Consider the following 19562-nt stretch of genomic DNA (forward strand, 5'->3'; position numbering starts at 1 on the left):
TGTGAGTGTGGAAAAGGTTGCAGCAGAAGTGATGGACGTGAGTTTTATTGTAGCATGTAAGAGAAGCCTGGATAAGTACATGAACAGGAAGAATATGAAGGGCTATGGTCCAGGTACGGGTCGATGAACTAGGCACAGTAATAGTTCAGCATGGGCTAGATGGGCCAAACTACCTGCTCCAATGCTGTAGTGATCTTTGCCTCTATGACACTAATATGATTACAGCTCTGGCATTATCTTAATGTCTGAAACAATTCTGGACAAATTTTGGTGAAATGTTTGCCTGACCTCTTAAAGTACACAAGTATTTGAACTAACTTGGAATTTTCAACTACATTCATTTCAGAAATGTTGAGGATGAAAATTACCAGAGTGTAACACCATAATACGTAGGATCAGAATTAGGCCATTCAGCCCATTGGGTCTGCTCAGCCGTCCAATAATGGATGAATTAATATCCATCTCAACCCCATTCTCCTGCCTTCTCCTTCTAATCTTTGAAGCCCTAGCTAATCAAGAACCTATCAACCTTCACTTTAAATATACCTAATGACTTGGCCTCCACAGCTGTCTGTAGCAATGAAGGCTTTTTTGCAACGAGTGAATGAAAATAAATGGTTGAGGATTCAGCTACAGGCCAAAATTGCTGTAACTGTTTATCCTTGCAAGAGTCCTACCTTTTACCCATAAGACCCTAGTATACAGGAACAAAATTAGGCCATTTGGACAATCAAGTCTGCTCCGCCATTTCATTGTGGCTGATCCATTTTCCCCCTCAGCCCCAATCTCCTGCCTTTTCCCCCATATCCCTTCATATAAGCAAAAATCTATTACCCTCTGCCTTAAATATACCCAGTGACTTGGCCTTCACAGCTGCCTGTGCAATGAATTCCACAGATTCATCCCTCTCTGGCTAAAGAAATCCCTCCTCATCATAATAACCAATAGCTGTATCCTTGTACAGAAAGCATAGATATCTCCCATACACGTGCTGGAAGACTACACAAGCTCAAAATGCACTAATAATTGCAATAATTTGCTTAAACCATAAATTAGTTGCACTAAAATTAGTTTATTTATTATTTTATTTATCGCTTCCTCTCTGCTAGATTATACATTGCATTGAACTGCTGCTGCTAAGTTAACAAATTTCACTTCACAAGCGGTGATAATAGACCTGATTCTGATACCAATCAGCAAACTAAAACTCATTTGGACCACGTATAAAATCATCAGGGGCATAGAGAGGGTAAATACACACAGTTTTTTCCCCAGTGTTGAGGAATCAGTAACTAGCGGGCACAGGTTTAGGGTGAGTGGGCAGGGATTTAACAGAAACCCGAGATGCAAATTTTTTTTCCCCCCACACAGAGGGTGGTCCATATACAGAACAAGCTGCCAGAGCAAGAGGGTGAAATAGGCACATTAACATCACTTAAGTGGCGTAGAAGAGATCTAGAGGCATATAGACCAAATCCGGACAAATGGGACTAGCTTAGATGGGAATTGTGGTCAGAATGGACCAGCTGGGATGAAGGGCCATTTTGTATGTTGTCTGACCCTATAAATTGGTAAATTGATTTACTATTGTCATATACAGGTGATAATAATAAACCAATTTACCACTGGGTCTTGTAGCACACTGGTTAACTTACTGGATCAGCATCCAGAAACCTGGACGCTTGACCTGATGATACGAGTTCAAATCCCACAGCAGTAGCTCAGTATGTGATTAAACAGATCTGGAATTTTGGGCACCACGGTAACGTAGAGGTGAGTGTGACACTATTACAGCTTGGGGCACGGAGTTTGGAGTTCAATCCCGACATCCTCTGTAAGTAGTTAAGTACATCCGCCCCATGGTTTGTGTGGGTTTTCATGGGTGCTCCAGTTTCCTCCCACAGCCCAAAGATATACCTGGTAGGTTAATTGGTTATTGTAAATTGTTCCATGATTGGGTTAGGATTAAATCAGGATGGTTAGAGGTTGCTAGGCGGCATGGCTCAAAGTACAGGAAAGGCCTACTCCACACTATATCTCTAAATAAAGTACATAAATACAGTATACCATGATACAGCAAAAAAACTTTGTTTTATATGACATACATACATCTCTTCATCACAAATACACTGATGCAGTACAAGGGAAAACAATAACAGAACACGGAATTAGGTGTTTCAGTTTGAGAGAAAAATGCAGTAGGTGCAAGACTATAAAAAGGTAGATTGTGAGGTCAAGAGTCCATCTCATCATACCGAGGAACCAGGTAGGAAAGAACATTAATTACCACACAAAGCAAACTATTAATGTGCAGTTCAAAGCATAACAAAGCAAGCAAAATTTAATATATCCAAATTTAAAATGGTTAGTTTTACACACACATAGCAATAACCAAGAGATGTACAAGAACACACCCCATGAATATGCAATCCAGAGAAGGACACCAGATACTATTACTGAACTAATAAACAAATGGAAGTCAAGGCAGCAAAACACCAAGCTGCCATTTTGGCAGAGCAGCTTCCTTAACCCTAAAGGATGCTCTGCTTTGAATATATAGCAGCACATCACTTATCTTGGGAAGTGAAGTTAGCCTTTTTGGTTTCGTAAATAAGATTCAAGAGACTGGAAGTTTAATTTTTAAACCCGCTAGGCCAGGGGTCGGCATCCTTTTTGCCCCTGTGGGCCGGATCGCGTATTAATGAGCGAACGGTGGGCCAGATAAATGCCATAAAAAACTTGAAATATGGGAATTATCCATTTAAATACTTCTAGTTATGTTTTGCCTCAAATTAATGAATAACGCATGCTAGAAGGCTGCCTACCCCTGCATTAAGCAAAATGTGTCACTTGACAAAACAAATCCTGAGACACCTCTGCCACGTACCTGGGCAGACTTTTCCTGAAGGAACTGCACTTCCCCATCTTGTAGGAACGTGAGAAAACGAGGAATGATGTGTTCAAGGAAAGTTGAGTACTGTGGTGAAGTGGTGACATTCTAAAAAACAAAGGTACAGAATTTGTTTATAATCTGGGAAAAAAACATCAAGGTTAACAAATCTAATATTATTCCCATTCAAACCACCAAGTTAAAAACTAGCTTCTAAGTTTTACATAAGAACCAGCATGTTTGCTCTTTAAACAAAATTATCTAAAATATTTTTACCATTTTATCTGATTAAATTGAGATTCCTAGAAAGTAAACATTACAAGGTTCAAAGGTTCATTTAATATCAGAGTATACAGTATACAACCTGAAATTCGTACTCCACAAACATCCGTGAAACAAGAAACCCACAGGATGAACGACAGAAACGTTCATAGTGAAGTTAAAGCAAATCCATAAGACCAAGGTGCCCAAGGTATAATTCAGAGAAGGAATGATCACCTGAATTTTAAATTCTGCTAAAAATCTGCACTTTTTTAATATTTGTTCATAAAAGATGTATACAAATACAAAAATAGTGCATGGCTCTCTTTTCAATTGCAATGTCTATGTATTCACATATTAGTAATGTTTGCACATTGTATGTGCAAAGCACCATTGACATTTATGTGGCCTCCTGAGATGATACAAGTTTCAAGTGTTTAAGGGGCTTCTACACCAGAACTAGCTCCTTGATGTCCAGTGGCAGAAGGAGCCATGACTGTGGTCCTCCCCCACAGAGCCTTTATGTTGGCTGCACCGAACTTCAGTGCGTCCCTCTCTGCACGTACTGTCGCAGTCTGAAGTGTGTCAGTTGGCAGCATTCCTTTATGGACGTCTCAATGCTGGAAGACCAAAGGGCATCTTTCACCAGAGTTGATCACCTTCCAGCAGCATCTGACATCTGTGTCAGTGCGATCTCTGGGAACAGCAAAATTTTCTTTATCCAAAAGATGATGACAATGTGGATTTTGAGGTGAATGGTACATACAGGAAACTGGAGGGAGAAAGGAATGGCAGGATATTCTGGCACAGCACAGTGCAAGGGAAACCCACCATGAATGGTCCCGAGCCCGGCTGTGAAAGGAGGGTTGGGCATGGGGCTAGTAACCCCAGCCTGTAAAAACCCAGAGCTACAGAAACGCCAACACAAGCTCCAAAGACCTCATCCCTGGGAGAGGAAGGATCTTCAAAGATGGTCTGCACCTGGGGATAACCTGAAAAACTGGTCCAAGACAGAGGACTCTGGTGAGCTGCTGTCAACGGCCTCTGCCCAGTAGGGGTGATGAGCTTAAGTAACTACGCACAGTGCAAAGGAGTGGGAGGAGGTTCCAGTTAAGAGTGTAAGAAATGGAAGCAGCATCTAGCCAAATGCCACTCAAATCTGCTTCACCGTTCAGTAAGATCACAGTCTCGACCCCATTTCCTCTCTCTTTTCCCTTCCCCATAGTCCTTGGGCTGAATGATCTAAATTTATGCTGTAAATGCAATAATGGTGTGACATACATTCAGTGGCCACTTTATTACGTACCTCCTTTACCTAAGAAAGTGGCCACTGTCGTCAGCTTCTGCTGCTGCAGCCCATCCACTGCAAGATTTGATGTGTTGTGCATTCAGAGATGCGCACCACTGTTGTAACATGTGGCTATTTAAGATATTGTCACCTTCCTGTCAGCTTGAACCAGCCTGGCCATTCTCCTCTGACCTCTGATGTTTTCAGCCACAGAACTGCCACTCACTGAACGTTTCTTTTTGTTTTTCACACCATTCTAGAAAACTCTAGAAACCATTGTGCATGAAAATTCCAGGAGGTCAGCAGTTTCTGAAATACTCAAACCACCTTATCTGGCACCAAGAATCAATCCATGGTCAACGCCACTTAAATCACATTTCTTCCCCATTCTGATGTTTGGTCTGAACAACAATTGAACCTCTTGACCATGTCTGCATGTTTTTATGCATTGAGCTGCTGTCACATGATTGGCTGATTAGATATTTGCATTAACGAACAGGTTAAGTTAATAACATAGCCACTGAGTGTGCTTGCTAATTTGTTCATTTAAACCAGGGCTCTTAATCCATGTTCAGTAGGAGATCCAAACCTCAGGAGAAACACAAACAATTTAAAATTCACACAGAACATCATTCTTGTAGGGAACTTACTTCGAAGTTTTCACTGACTTCCTGCATCATTTTTAGTTTGGTTTCATCAGCTGCAGAACAATAAGAACAATATCCCATTAGATCTGACAGAACACTTGGTCTACTTTGCTTTTGATATTACTGTTCGACAGAAGCAATCAGATCTTATCAGTTTCACTAACATCGCCCGTAATAGAAAGTAGCATCACTGTCATACCAGTGTACACACATACTCACACTCACGCACACACGCATGCACGCACACACACTCACGCACACAGCCACTTTCTATATAATCTCAAGGGCTCTAGCAAATTGTCTCCATCATTTTGCTTCTGTTTAGATCCAAAATAAATTTATTATCAAAGTACATATAGGTCACCAGATTCTACCCTGAGATTCATTTTCTTGCAGGCATTTACAAGTAAATAAAGAAATACACTGGCATGTACTGTATATAAAACACTACCATAACAAAGACCGACAACTAACCAAAGCGCAAAAGAGAAAGCGTGCAAGTAATTTTTTAAAAAGTAAATAAATAATACTGAGTTGTAGGGTCCTTGAAAGTGAAGCTGTGTAATCAGTTCAGTGTTGTGGTGAGTAAAGTTATCCCCTCTAGTTCAGGAGCCTGATTGTTGAGGGGTAATAACTGGTCCTGGGGCCAGCTGGTGGTGTAGTGGCACCAGCACTGAACTTCAAGGCAGATGATCCTGAGTTCAAACCCAGCCGGGTCCCAACCTGGGCAGCAGCAGTTTTTGCACGGAAGAAAGGCCTGGCAATCTACTTCCGTATCTTGCCATGAAAACCCTATGGACCCTATGGTCCATGATGTCACGAAGAGTCGGACTCGACTAAACAACTGAACAACAACAACAAACTGTTCCTGAACCTGGTGGTATGGGGCCTCCTGCCTAAGCCTTACGTCCCACACCACCAGAATCATCCTGTCAATTTTGATAAATGGCAAGGTTTAATTTCAAAACAATTAATGAACTCCTTGTGTTATTATTCCAGTTGCTAATGTGAATCAGTGGCATCTTTAATTCCTATTCCCCATTCCCATTTGTGCAGTAAAAAGGTACATAAATCGTTAAATCTATAAATAGAAGGGCAGGGGTCAAAAAGCAGCGAAGCGTCAAGAATCACTGGTTTGTCCTCGGCTGCAGAACCGTGTCCAATAATCACACGTTAGGAAAGATGGCATAATGGTGAAGAAAGTGTGGAACAGACCCTGTGTTGAAGAACTTCACACACACACAGACGCTGCCGCTGCGACACAGAGAATTAATTAGGTTAACTCCTTTTCACAACAGCGAAATCAGTTAAAAGATAGGCAATAAAAGAGCCCAGAAAGAGGGTGAAGGACATGATGCTGAAACTTTATAAGGCATTGGTCACACTGCACTTGGAGTATTGTGAACAGTTTTGGGCCCCTGTATCTCAGAAAGGATGTGCTGGCATTAGAAAGGATCCAGAGGAGGTTCACAAGAATGATTCTGGGAATGAAAGGGTTAATATGCGAGGACCATTTGATGGCTTTAGGCTTGTACTTGCTGCAATTTAGAAGGGGAGGGTGGAATTCTCACTGAAACCTATCAAAATAGGTTAGCGTGGATGTAGACAGGATGTTTCTTACAATGGGGGAGTCTAGGACCAGGGGGCACAGTCTCAGGTTACAAGGATGTCCCATTAGAACAGCAATGAGGAAGGAATTCTTTTTAGCCAGAGAACGGTGAATCCGTGGGATTTATTGCCACAGATGACTGGAAGCCGGTATTAAGTATACTTAAGAGTTTGCTTGCTCTTGCAGAAATGTGGCTCCAGGACAACATCCTTTTCCTCGTACAATCAATCCATACACCATGACACTCGGGGACTTGGGCTACACATTTTTTGTGACAATACGTATTACTGTCGTAATTTTAAGTGCTATATGTTGCTTTGTGCTGTGTGTGACCGTTGGGGCTATGTTTTACAGCTTGGCCCAAGAGGAACACTGTTTTGTTTCACTGTACTCATGTGTATGGTTGAATGACAATTAAACTTGAGCTTGAGGTTCTTGACTATTATGGCATCAAAGGTTATGGGGAGATGGCAAGAGAATGGAGCTGTGAGGGAAAATAAATCAGCCATACTCGATTAGGGGTGCAAATTCAATGGGCCAAATGGCCTAATCTGATCCTACATCTTACAGTCTAACAAAATTTGTAAAACAGAAGGCTAACAGGGTTTGTAAAATATCAGTGTTGCTGAGGTTACCTCAATAATGTGCTGACTATGATCATCCACAGTTGAGAAAACCATTTTAAGAGTTGCAAAAATAAACTACAATTAATCAAAGGAGAAACCAGCCCAGAAGTTCATTATACAAAATTAAATGTTTTAGGATATTAGGAAAGGTGTTGGGCCTCTGCCTAGCTAGAAAAGATACGATCAAATCCAGAGTAACACACACAAAATGCTGATATTCAACAGGTCAGGCAGCACATATGGAGAGGAATAAAGAATTGACGTTTCAGTCTGAGACCCTTCATCATTTCCAGCATCTATAGAACCTCCTATGTTTTAAATCAAAACCATACAGCCTAAGGTTCACAAAACAGGTTTCAATTCCAGTGCTAAGGTACACCCATAGAAAAGGTGTTTCTAAAAGAACACGGGGAGATATAGAAAAGATAGAAAGCAATTAGCCAGGGAATTAACAGGTTGGGGGGGGGAGGTCCTGCTAAGGTGGATGCCCCAGTAATACTGCAGAACTTGAGTTACACTTTAAATTTCAGTTTACTGTCTTGAACAATAAAGCAGATATCCAAATGTTTAGAATGGGCTGACAAATGTTCATTTCAGGCTTTGCAAAGACAATATCCCTTTGGCTCATTGAGAAGTTCTTCCCAGAACGCCTCCCGCGACCAGGCAAGGTAAAATTTTTTAAAAAGGCCAAGATGTGGGTTGGACATCTGATTAGCTGGCAGGCAGTGTGACAAAGTCCAAGGAAGAGACAAAGAGGGAAACTGCAGTGAGATATTCATGGTGCTCCTGCCCAATGGGGTTTAATCTGACAACATGGAAATACTATCTGCATGCTTGTCCTTGAATAAAATTTAATAATAATCAGGTTTAATATCACAGATACACAAATTTAACTGAGTAGTGCAAAAAGAGAGCAAAAACAGAAGTATGGTGTTCATGGGTTGGGTCGTTGTCCATTCAATCAATGACGATGGCGGGGAAGTAGCTGTTCCTAAAATGTTAAGTGTGTGTCTTCAGGGCCTCTCAGTCCAACCCTACATCCCCGTCACGAGAGGTGGAAACAGGTAAGGCCAGCCAGCAGGGCTCTGGTGAAGCTGTATCAGCCAATCCCCCTGTACAGTGGATGCAACGGATTTGACCTCCCTTTCTGGGATTCATCATCGACCGCCTAGGCTCCACTGGGAGCCAATTTATATCTGGTTCACTGGGAAAATCTTTAGAGTCAGGAATTGAGTATCAACTTATCACCATACATATTTTCATATTTTAGGAATTTGCTGTGGTGTGTTAGCATAAAATCCAACAAAAACAACATTCAAGAATTATAAAGAATAAAGAATTATATAAAAATAAGTTAGAGGTTAAGCTACAGATATGGAATAAAATGTACATAAATACATAAACCCTGGTTAGAAGCTCATGGGTTCAAGTCCTGCTCCAGGAAATCTCTGTGGACACACTTCAGCAGACCTCATTGGACACAGTCAGCACACAGGGAAACTCAGCACTCCATGAAACGCCCAGGTCCCGCTCCAGGACACCTCAGCAAACACAGTCCAGGCTCCACTCCAGAAGACCTCACCAGACATAGTTCAGACTCGACAAGGTCAGCACAGGAGAGAGGAATAAAACTATCAAAGACCCTCTCTAGAAGACCTCAGCAGACATAGTTCAGACTCCGCTCCAGGAGACCTCAGCGGACAAAGTCAACACAGCAGAGGGGAACAAAACTATCAAAGTCCCTGATCTCAGCAGACACAGTTCAGGTCCCGCTCCAGGAGACATCAGTAGGCACAGTCAAGATCTTGCTCCACGAGATCTCAGCAGACACAGTCAAGATCTCGTACCAGTAGACCTCAGCAGACACAGTCAAAGTCTTGCTCCACAAGATCTCAGCAAACACAGTACAGATCTTGCTCCAGAAGACCTCAGCAGACATAGTTCAAACTCTGCTCCAGGAGACCTCAGCAGACAAGGTTAGCACAGGAGAGAGGAACGAAACTATCAAAGTCCCTCTCCAGGAGACCTTAGTGGACACAGTTCAGATCTCACTCCAGGAGATCTTAGTGGACACAGTTCAGATCTCGCTCCAGGAGACCTTAGTGGACACAGTTCAGATCTCGCTCCAGGAGACCTTAGTGGACACAGTTCAGGTCTCGCTCCAGGAGACCTTAGTGGACACAGTTCAGGTCTCGCTCCAGGAGACCTTAGTGGACACAGTTCAGATCTCGCTCCAGGAGACCTTAGTGGACACAGTTCAGATCTCGCTCCAGGAGACCTTAGTGGACACAGTTCAGGTCCCACACCGGGGGACCTCAGTGGACTTAGTTAAGCATAGGACAGAGTTGCAATATTGTCAAAGTAAAGGGGAAGGATTTAAACCAAGATCCTATTTATCATGATGAACACGAAAATGCCTCGGCAATGACGATAGAGGGGCAGTGAGTCTATCCAATCATTGTAATGTTGGAACAGCAACAGCACGTTAAAATTTCACTGGCTGGAAAGTACTTGGGATATCCACTGCAAGGACTCAAAAGCCAGCAGAAAGCCCATGTTGCCAAGGCCAGTGAACCCGCATCGCCAAGGCTGTAGATCAGAACAAGACTACAAAAACGCGTCCAAGACATGTTCGTTAGGCAGATGTAGTGAAGGAAACTGAACCAAGATGCAGAGCAGTTGCAGAAAATCAGAAATGGATCAAAGACCAAGAGGCATAGGGTGGTGACCCGGATCTGGGCCATACCCTCCAAATATCCAGACCTGCCTCTCGTTTTTTTTGCACTACCTTACTTTCCCTTTTCTGTTTTCTATTTATGATTTATAATTTAATTTAAATTTTTAATATTTACTATCGATTTGTACTCCAGGGAGCACGAAGAGCAGAATCAAATATCGCTGTCATGATTGTATGCTCTAGTATCGTTTGGCGACATAAAGTAAAGTATAAAAGTATAAAGTATAAGAGGCAAAGATCACACCCAGTGACTTTTTCCCAGGGCAGAAATGGCTCGTACCAGGAGCATACTTTTACGGTAATTGGTGGAAAGTATAGGGTGGAACATCAGGGGTAGTTTTTCTTTATACAGTTAGTGGTGGGTGCATGGATGCCAGGGGTGGTAGTACAGGATATTGAAGAAACTCAGAGATAGGCACACAGATAATAGAAAAATAGAGGCCTGTGTAGGAGGGAAAGGTTAGATTGATCTCAGAGGAGGTCAGCACAACTTTGTGGGTACTGTGTGGTCGTGTTCAATATTCCAAAATGGCCTCTCCCCGTTCCTGCACCTTCGATACAGCAGATGTAATAAAACCACAGAACTTACGTGTGTTGCTGTCCGTCAGCGCAGCCACAAACTGAAGGTACTTCTTCATTAAAGTAGTCTGGTCCACCACTGCTCCTGGGGTTGCCACAAATGCCATGCTGGTTCGAGGTGTCGCACCAGTTAGTTTCCAGAAAGATCTCTCACACACCAAAGCTGTACCCAAGGGGTGACAGGGAGAGGGTTCCCTCACACCAAAACTGTATCCAAGGGGTGACGGGTTACCTGCAAACAATGGGAGGGAAGAAACTATTTACCCTCTTTTACAATCAACAGGTGATGGGACCTTCATAATCCAATTATAGATCTTAACGTATTGTAATTCAAAAAAATACAAAATGCAATTCTATTTGACCAAAATATGGCAACCAAAAAGATGGGAGTACATTTTTGTTATTTACTGCTAGTCCTAGTAAAGAGAAAGAAACGGGAGACGGTATTCCGAACTCCAAATCCCAACCCTTCATTCTTCCCTTTGCTTCCTACTACCTGCCCCACCTCCCCACACCCATCTAGCCCTCCCCAGTCCCCCTCAAATGTTCTTACCCCCTTCCCCTGTTGTTCACCTCTTGCTCACTCCCTCCCTATCCAAACCTCCTGTTACCCATCACCCTCTAGCCCACCGTCCCATCCATTACCCCAACCTTGCCCCCGATCTCTCCTGTCCCACCCCTCTGCCCCCACTCCCGCGATTGTCCCAATCCCCCTCCCTCCACCTACTCCAGAACTTCCTCTATCTCCTACCCCACCCCTCTCCCTCCTTCCCCGGCCTCACCATCTCTCCCCCATTTCCCCACCACCATCTCACCTCGTCCCCGCGCTCCGCCGCCCGCCAGCCAGCCTCCTCACCGCTCCCCGCTGCCTCCGCACAGACAGCCCACTATCCCCATATCACACACCCCACGACCCCTTATCAGTGCTTTCCATCCTACCACCACCCGCCGTGCCACTCGCCCTCCCTTCGGGCTGAGCGCGAACCTTCGACAGCCTCCAATTCCAAAAATATTTTGGGACTCGTTTTCTCTGCGTAGAGACCAACGTGCGACTGAGCTGTACTCAGACCATCGAAAGTGATGGTCTTCCGCAACATCATCAAGTCGCGACAAAACCGAAGATAACATGAACTTTATTTATAGTTACTGCAATCAGACACATTGGGAAAGTTCTCAGTTTAGTTCAACCAACTAAAAGCCGAATTAATACCCGGTGTTTGCACACAAAATCCCTCACTATTCATTTATTGTGTAACTATAGTAATTTTATGTTTTGCGATGTACTGCTAAAAACAAATTTCACATTATGTAAGACAGTGATAATAAACCTGATTCTAATTCCTTTATAACCTGTCAGAGTCATTTTGATTGTGCAAAAACTACTGGGCAAATTATATCTGGAGAAAATTGTAGTTAAACTAAAGTTTTGCCATACATTTTAGATTCGCAAAGGAAGTAAGGTGCATATATTATTGGATGTCAGATATCTATAATCGGCAATTTCTGCTGCGGACTGGCATGCAAAATAACAACTCCCTGCATAAGAGAGGAATGGGCAGAACATTTTGTTCGTGTTTTTCTAGTGCAGCATGTGCAGTTTCGACTCTGCATCGTCAAGCGTACTTATGTTACGAGCCAACTGAGCAGGATATCACGTGGTTGTTCCGTCTTGGTCACGTGACCTCGATCAACCTTTTAAATAACCCTATCTTTTGAAGGGGAGTCCTGTATATTTTCCCACCCTCAGGTAGTCTCTTGGCAGTGAGGATAACTTGTTTCCATTCCGACTGTAACGAGTGCATGTAAAACTCTGCATGAGTTTATTTCACGTGCGGTAGCCCTTCCACAACAGCTGCTGAATGAATTGTAGAGCCAAGAAATCAGCATATATCTATATATATCTAAGTTCATTCAGTGGCCACTTTAGAAGGTACACCTGTACACCCGCTCATTGATGTAAATATCTAAGCAAAAAGAACGAAAATAGTGAGGTCATTGTCCGTTCAGAAATGTAAAACGTTGAGAGCTGTGGACAGCACATCACGGAAACCAGCTTCCGTTCCAAGGACTCAATGTTCAAAATAGATTTATTATGAAAGTACATATATGTCACCGTATACAACCCCAAGATTCATTTTCTTGCAAGCATTCACAGTAATACAAGAAACAGGATAGAATCAATGAAAGACTATATCCAAGCAATCAATGTGCAAAAGACAATAAACTGTGTAAATATAAAAGAAAATAACTAATAATAAATAAATAAATAAGCAATAAATATTGAGAACATGAGCTGAAGATTCCTTGAAAGTTGTGGGAACAGTTCAGTGATGGGGCGAGTGAAATTGAGTGAAGTTATCCCCACTGGTTCAAGAGCCTGATGGTTGAGGGGTGATAACTGTTCTTGAACCTGGTGATGTGGGTGGTGAAGCTCCTGTACCTTCTCCCTGATGGTAGCAGCGAGAAGAGAGTATGTCCCGAGTGGTGGAGCTCCCTGATGATGAATGCCGCTCTCCTGGGACAACGCTGCGTGTAGATGTGCTCAGTCATGGGAGGACTTTATTCATGATGTACTGGGCCGAATCCACTAGGATTGTCTGTTCAAGTGTATCGGTGTTTCTAGACCAGACCATGATGCAACACAGTCAATATACTCTCCATCACACATCTATTGAGGTTTGTCAATGGTGTAGCTGAAGCCTGATTGAAGCAGGTGGGTACTCAGACTGCTGGAGTGAGAGGTTAAAGATCTCAGTGAACACTTCAGTCAGTTGGTTAGCACAAGTCCTTAGTGCTCGGCCAGGTACCCCATCTGGGCTGGATGCTTTCTGTGGGTTCACCCTTCTGAAGGATGCTCCTACGTCGGCCTCGGGGACTGAAATGACAGGGTGATCGGGGAATGTGGAAGCCTGTGGAGTTTCCTCCATGCCTTGATGGTCAAAGTGAGCATAAAGGGCATTAAGCTCATCTGGGAGCAAAGCCTTGTCACCTATGTCGTTTGGTTTCTCTTTGTAAGAGGTGATCACATTCGAGCCCTGCCACAGATTCGAGCATCCCTCTGAGATTAAAGGTTGGAATTGCCACTTGGCATGCGAGGTGGCTTTCCGGAGATGGTGCTTGGACCAAATGCCATGGATCTGGCTCTCAGCAGATCTCATGGTTCATCCAGGGCTTCTGGTTGGGGGGGGATTCTGGAAGATTCTGTGAGGACACACTCGCCTACGGCTGTTTTAATAAAAAGTCCGTGACAACCGTGGTGTGTTCATTCAGATCCTCTGATGAGTCCTTGAATACGGCCCATTCCACTGACTCGAAGCAATCCCGTAGCCTCCCAAAGGCACCTCTTCATTGTCCCTTTCTCTGGAGCTTTCCTCTTTAGCTTCTGTCTGAATGCTGGCGGGAGAAGGACACCCAAGTGATCAAATTTCCCGAATTACAGTCTAGGCATGGAACGGTAGGCGTGCCGTATCGCAGTATAGCAGTGGTCAAGTGTGTTGGAACTTCTGGTACTGCAGGTTATATGCTGAAGGTAACTGAGCAGGATTTATTCAATCAAGCTCGATTGAAGTCCCCGACTATGATATGAAATGCATCGGGGTGGGCTATTTCTTGTTTGCTGATGGCAGCATTCAATATCTTCAGTGTCCGATTAATGTCAGCTTTTGGAGGTATGTAAGCTTTGGTCAGAATGATGAAGGAGAAATCGCTTGGTAAGTAGAACAGTCGGCAATGATTCAGTCCAGGTTGGGAGAACAAGAGTGCGACAAGACCGCCACATCCGTGCACCATGAAGAGTGGACTCTGTCCACACCTCTTGCTGCCTTGGTAAAGCAGCCAGCATAGCCAATCACCCCACCACTCTCTCTTCTCCACCCCCCCACCACCATCAGCAGAAGATACAAAAGCCTGAACACTCTAACTACTAGGCTCAAGGGCAGCTTCTCTCCCACTGTTATAAAATTATTGAGTAATCCTCTGGGTACAATAAGATATTCTCTTGACCTCACAATCTTCCTCATTGCATGTTATTGTTTGCCTGCACTGCACTTTCTCTGTAACTGCCGCACTTTATTCTGCTCTCTGTTATTGCTTCTCCCTTGTACTACCTCAGTCTATTTCTGACCTGTAATGATCTGTGCAGATGCTGTGTGAAACCAAGCTTTCACCTTATCTCAGCATATGTGACAGTAATAAACCAATTCTCCCATTTACACACACACACACACTCTCATACACAGGTTCAAAGGTTCATTTATTATCAAAGCACACAACACTGAAATTCTTCCTTCTTGTTTTCATGGCTATCTGGAGAAGAAGAGTTTCAGAGTTGTATACTTCAATAATAAATGAACCCTTGAACCTTGATACATGTGCGCACACACACATACACACACACACACACACACACACACACACACACACACACACACGCAGAAGAACTTGCCCCCACACCCTTTCCTCAGCCTCTATCCCAACAAGTAATGGGAATCTTACTGAGAGAGTGAGCTGGGACTGGCAGGAGACCAGAATGAGTGGGAGGTGATGGCAGAGGAGAAGAAGTTATTCCTGAATCATTGAGCGTGGGTCTGCGGGCTCCTTATCTTCTCCCCTATGGTAGAAATAAGACAAGGGCCTGTCCTGGCTTGTGGGGTCCTTAATGATGGAAATGCCCATCTTGAGGTACCACTATTTGAAGAAGACCTCGATGGTGTGGAGGGTTTGGCTGAGCTTACAATCCTCTCCAATCCTGTGCATTGGATCCTCCATTCCAGACAGTGATGCAACCAGTTGGAAAGCTCTCCTTGGTATATCTGTAGAAATGCACAAGTCTCATTGATGACATACCAAACCCTCAAAATCTTGATGAAGTAGAGCTGCTGCCATGCCTTCTTCGTGATAGCATCAATATGTTGGGCTCAGGATAGATCTTCAGAGATGTTGATGCCCAGGAACTCGAAGCTGCTCAGACTGTCCACTGCTGACCCCTCGATGAGGTCTGGTGCATGTCCTCCCAACTTTCCCTTCCTGAAATCCACAATCAATTCTTTGGTCTTACAGACATTAAGTGCGAGTTTGTTATTGCAAAACCACTCAGCCAGCCAATCTATCTCACGCTTCCTCATCATCATCTGTGATTTTACCAGCAAAAGCAACATCACCTACAAATTTATAAGACCGTATAATATAGGAGCAAAGTCAGACCGTTCTGCCCATCAAAACTGTTCTGCCATTCCATCATGACTGATTTATTTTCCATCTCAACCCCAAGGGTGGGAGGAAGCAGAAAGGAAACTATAGACCTGTTAGCCTTACATCAGTGGTTGGGAAGTTGTTGGAATCGATTGTTAGGAATGATATTACAGAGTACCTGGAGGCACATGACAAGATAGGCCAAAGCCAGCATGGTTTCCTGAAAGGAAAATCCTGCCTGACTAACCTACTGCAATTTACCCTACAAGCAGGGTAGACAAAGGAGATGTAGTAGATGTGGAGTACTTGGATTTTCAGAAGGCCTTTGACAAGGTGCCTCACATGAGGCTGCTTAGCAAGATAAGAGCCCTTGGAATTACAAAGAAGTCACTAACATGGGTGGAGCATTGGCTGCTCAGCAGAAAACTGAGAGTGGGAATAAAGGGATCCTATTCTGGCTGGCTGCCAGTTACCAGTGGAGTTCCACAGGGGTCAGCGTTGGGACTGCTGCTTTTTACAATGTATGTCAATGATTTGAACTATGGGATTAAAGGATTTGTGGCCAAATTTGTCAATGATACAAAGATAGGTGGAGGAGCAGGTAGTGTTGAGGAAACAGAGAACCTGCAGAGAGACTTAGATAGTTTAGAGGAATGGGCAAAGAAGTGGCAAATGAAATACAATGTTGGAAAGTGTATGGTTAAGCACTTTGGTGGAAGAAATAAACGGGCAGACTATTATTTAGATAGGGAGAGAATTCAAAATTCAGAGATACAAAGGGACTTGGGAATCCTTGTGCAGGATACCCTAAAGATTAACCTTCAGGCTGAGTCGGTGGTGAAGAAGGCAAATGCAATGTTGGCATTCATTTCTAGAGGTACAGAATATAAGAACAGTGAGGTGATGTTGAGGCTCTATAACGCACTCATGAGACCACACTTGGAAGATTGTGTGCAGTTTTGGGCTCTTTATTTTAGAAAGGATATACTGATATTGGAGAAGGTTCAGAGAAGATTCACGAGAATGATTCCAGGAATGAAAGGGTTACCATATGAGAAATGTCTGGCAAGTCTTTGGCTGTATTCCCTGGAGTTCAGGAGAATGAGAGGGGATGTCATAGAAACATTTCTAATTTTAAAAGGCCTGAACAGATTAGATTATGCAAAGTTATTTCCATGGTAGGGGAGCCTAGGACAAAAGGGCAGGACTTCAGGATTGAAGGACATCCTTTTAGAACAGAGATGCAGAGAAATTACTTTAGTCAGAGGGTGGTAAATCTGTGGAATTTGTTGCCAAGAGCAGCTGTGGCAGATAAGTCATTGGGTGCATTTAAGGCAGAGATTAGCCAGGGCATCAAAGGGTATGCGGAGAAAGCAGGGGAGTGGGGATGACTGGAAAAATTGGATCAGCCCATGATTGAATGGTGGAGCAGACTTGATGGGCCAAATGGCCTACTTCTGCTCCTATATCTTATTGTCTTATGGTCTTCTGCCTTCTTCCTGTAACTTTTGATACCCTTTCAAATCAAGAACCTATCAACCTCTAAACACGAGGAATTCCGCAGATGCTGGAAATTCAAGCAACACACATCAAAGTTGCTGGTGAACGCAGCAGGCCAGGCAGCATCTCTAGGAAGAGGTACAGTTGACGTTTCGGGCCGAGACCCTTCGTCAGGACCGTACCTCTTCCTAGAGATGCTGCCTGGCCTGCTGCGTTCACCAGCAACTTTGATGTGTGTGGCCTATCAACCTCTGCTTTAAATATTCCAAATGACTTGGCATCCACAGCTATATATGACAATGAATTGTGCACATTCACCTCCCTCTGGCTAAAGAAATTCCTCCTTATCTCTGTTCTTAAGGAACATACTTCTACTCTGAGGTTGTGCCCTCCAGTCTCAGGCTTTCCAATTATTAGAAACATTCAATAGCAGGGAAATATAGGACCGGGGTGGCATTTGAGCCACACAGTCATGTGAGTAGGGAGAATGGAGAATTGGGCCAAACATTCATCCTGGGGGTGTGCCTGTGTTGATTGTCAGCAAGGAGGAGATGTTATCATCAAGTTGATGATCTCCCTTGAGTGAAATGCTGGGATCAGGTGCTGAAGTGCTAGGACAGCTCTGTATCCAGGAAGGCATCAGCCATGGATGTCCCCTTGGGAAAAAGGTTAACAATAGCAACTTGTATTTGTGCGGAGTCTCTGCTGGGACAAAACATCTCAAGGTATTTCACAGGAGAAGCAGGGAACACACCAGGCGACACAAAGCAACAGTCAGACTGATAGAAGGTGGATGAGAAAGAAGAAAATGGAGGCCCAAGACCAAACCTCTTTAGAACAGAGAAGATGAGGAATTCCCTAACCAGATGGTGGTGAATCTGTGGAGTTTACAGATTTCACGAATCATGAATGTTTGGATCAAAGCTCAAAGGTTGATCGTGTTATGCTTTATAGCTCTGAAACTAATTGAAAGAAAAACACAGGAGCTGGAATGAACAGTCCACTTCTCTCCCTTTCTTTCGTGAGGTGCACACATATGACAAGATGGCATCATAACGTATCCCATTCACATACTTTTACATTAAACCCATAATTGATTATGTGTTGTTGTTCATCCATCGTTGACGTTGAAGAGGACCTCGACACCATAATGATGGTGTCGAGACTAGCGCATGATTTGGATTTAAGTGAGGGAGAGTTGCGCAGCGTCAGCCTCACTCTCTCTTCCCAATTCCCATCTGGATCCAGTGGCAAGACAGAGTCTAGACGGCTGGAGATGGGACTAGGCACAGTGGATGACCAGGACATCTTCTGTGTCTTGTCCTGCTCTACATGTTCCATGACGCTTGCAGAGACTGCCTTCTTGACCGTTGGACCTTCCATTGGTCTCGTCCGCTCAATCTGCTGGAGTCTGCCTTCACATGCTGGGATAGACAACTCCCTATCTCACCGAGGGTTTGAGACCCGTCGGCTACCCTCACCTGGTTTAGCCGGCTTGTCGAAGCCGTTGCCCGGGGTGAGGCCGCTGTCGCGTACAAACAGCTACAGGGAGCCACAGGTGAGAGCTGAGTGCCAGGTGGGGACCAAAGGTGGACTAACTGCCCTGAAAAGGATGCGACATGTTCCCCCACCAGAGGTGCTACCCCTCCCTGACACCCCATATACCCCATATACATAATTGATTATGTAAACAAACAAAGAATGCTGAATCAAACAATATATTTTCACAATATTACTCCAATGTCACTGATATATTAAGTACAGAACAGATCAGAGATCCAAATCAAAGCCTAAAAGTCAACTGGAGGTCCAGAAATTGAGGCCCAATGGCAGGAGTGTGGGTTTGCAAGCCTTTTGACCCCACCGAGGACATCAGAACCAATGGTCTGAGAATCCACAAGTCCGTTAGAGGCTGCAGGCCAAAGAAAAGGGCCTGTCCTGAGGTTAGAGAACTGTATACGTGTGCAGGTGGGAGGGAAGAATGGGGCTTGTTTCACTGTGGTTGGTATATTCTGTTTTATTGTGTTCTGTGGTATTCTGTTGGCATCGGAATGTGTGGCAACACTTGCAGGCTGCCCCCCACTTGGGTGTGTTGGTTGTTAACGCAAATGATAAAGTTCAATGTACATGTAATGAATAAATCTAAATGTAAACCTAAAATCTAAATCATTGCCACAGAGGGCTATGAAGGCCAAGTCATTGGATATACTTAAAGCAGAGGTTGATGGGTTCCTG

The 19562-nt window shown here is 43.8% G+C and overlaps 1 protein-coding gene and 1 non-coding gene across 6 annotated transcripts in view; both read right to left on the minus strand.

Annotated features, from left to right (window-relative positions):
- trrap (transformation/transcription domain-associated protein) overlaps positions 1-11596 on the minus strand; it is a 315964-nt gene extending 304368 nt beyond the window's left edge. For 3 of the 5 annotated variants that reach the window (XM_072269109.1, XM_072269106.1, XM_072269110.1), the window contains exons 1-4: positions 11453-11541; positions 10648-10869; positions 5090-5139; positions 2888-2998 (exon numbers count right to left, since the gene is read on the minus strand). In XM_072269109.1, the coding sequence (XP_072125210.1) occupies positions 2888-2998; positions 5090-5139; positions 10648-10744 (258 nt within the window). In that variant the 5' untranslated portion in view covers positions 10745-10869; positions 11453-11541. The other 2 variants (XM_072269108.1, XM_072269107.1) reach the window with 2 other exon arrangements.
- Positions 5220-5407, minus strand: LOC140203523 (small nucleolar RNA ZL1). Its single transcript, XR_011887393.1, has one exon. It is a non-coding gene; the product is annotated as a small nucleolar RNA ZL1 (small nucleolar RNA).
- Positions 11597-19562: the final 7966 nt, after the last annotated feature.

The sequence above is a fragment of the Mobula birostris genome, chromosome 9 (genome assembly GCF_030028105.1).
Source record: "Mobula birostris isolate sMobBir1 chromosome 9, sMobBir1.hap1, whole genome shotgun sequence".
NCBI lineage: Eukaryota > Metazoa > Chordata > Chondrichthyes > Myliobatiformes > Myliobatidae > Mobula > Mobula birostris.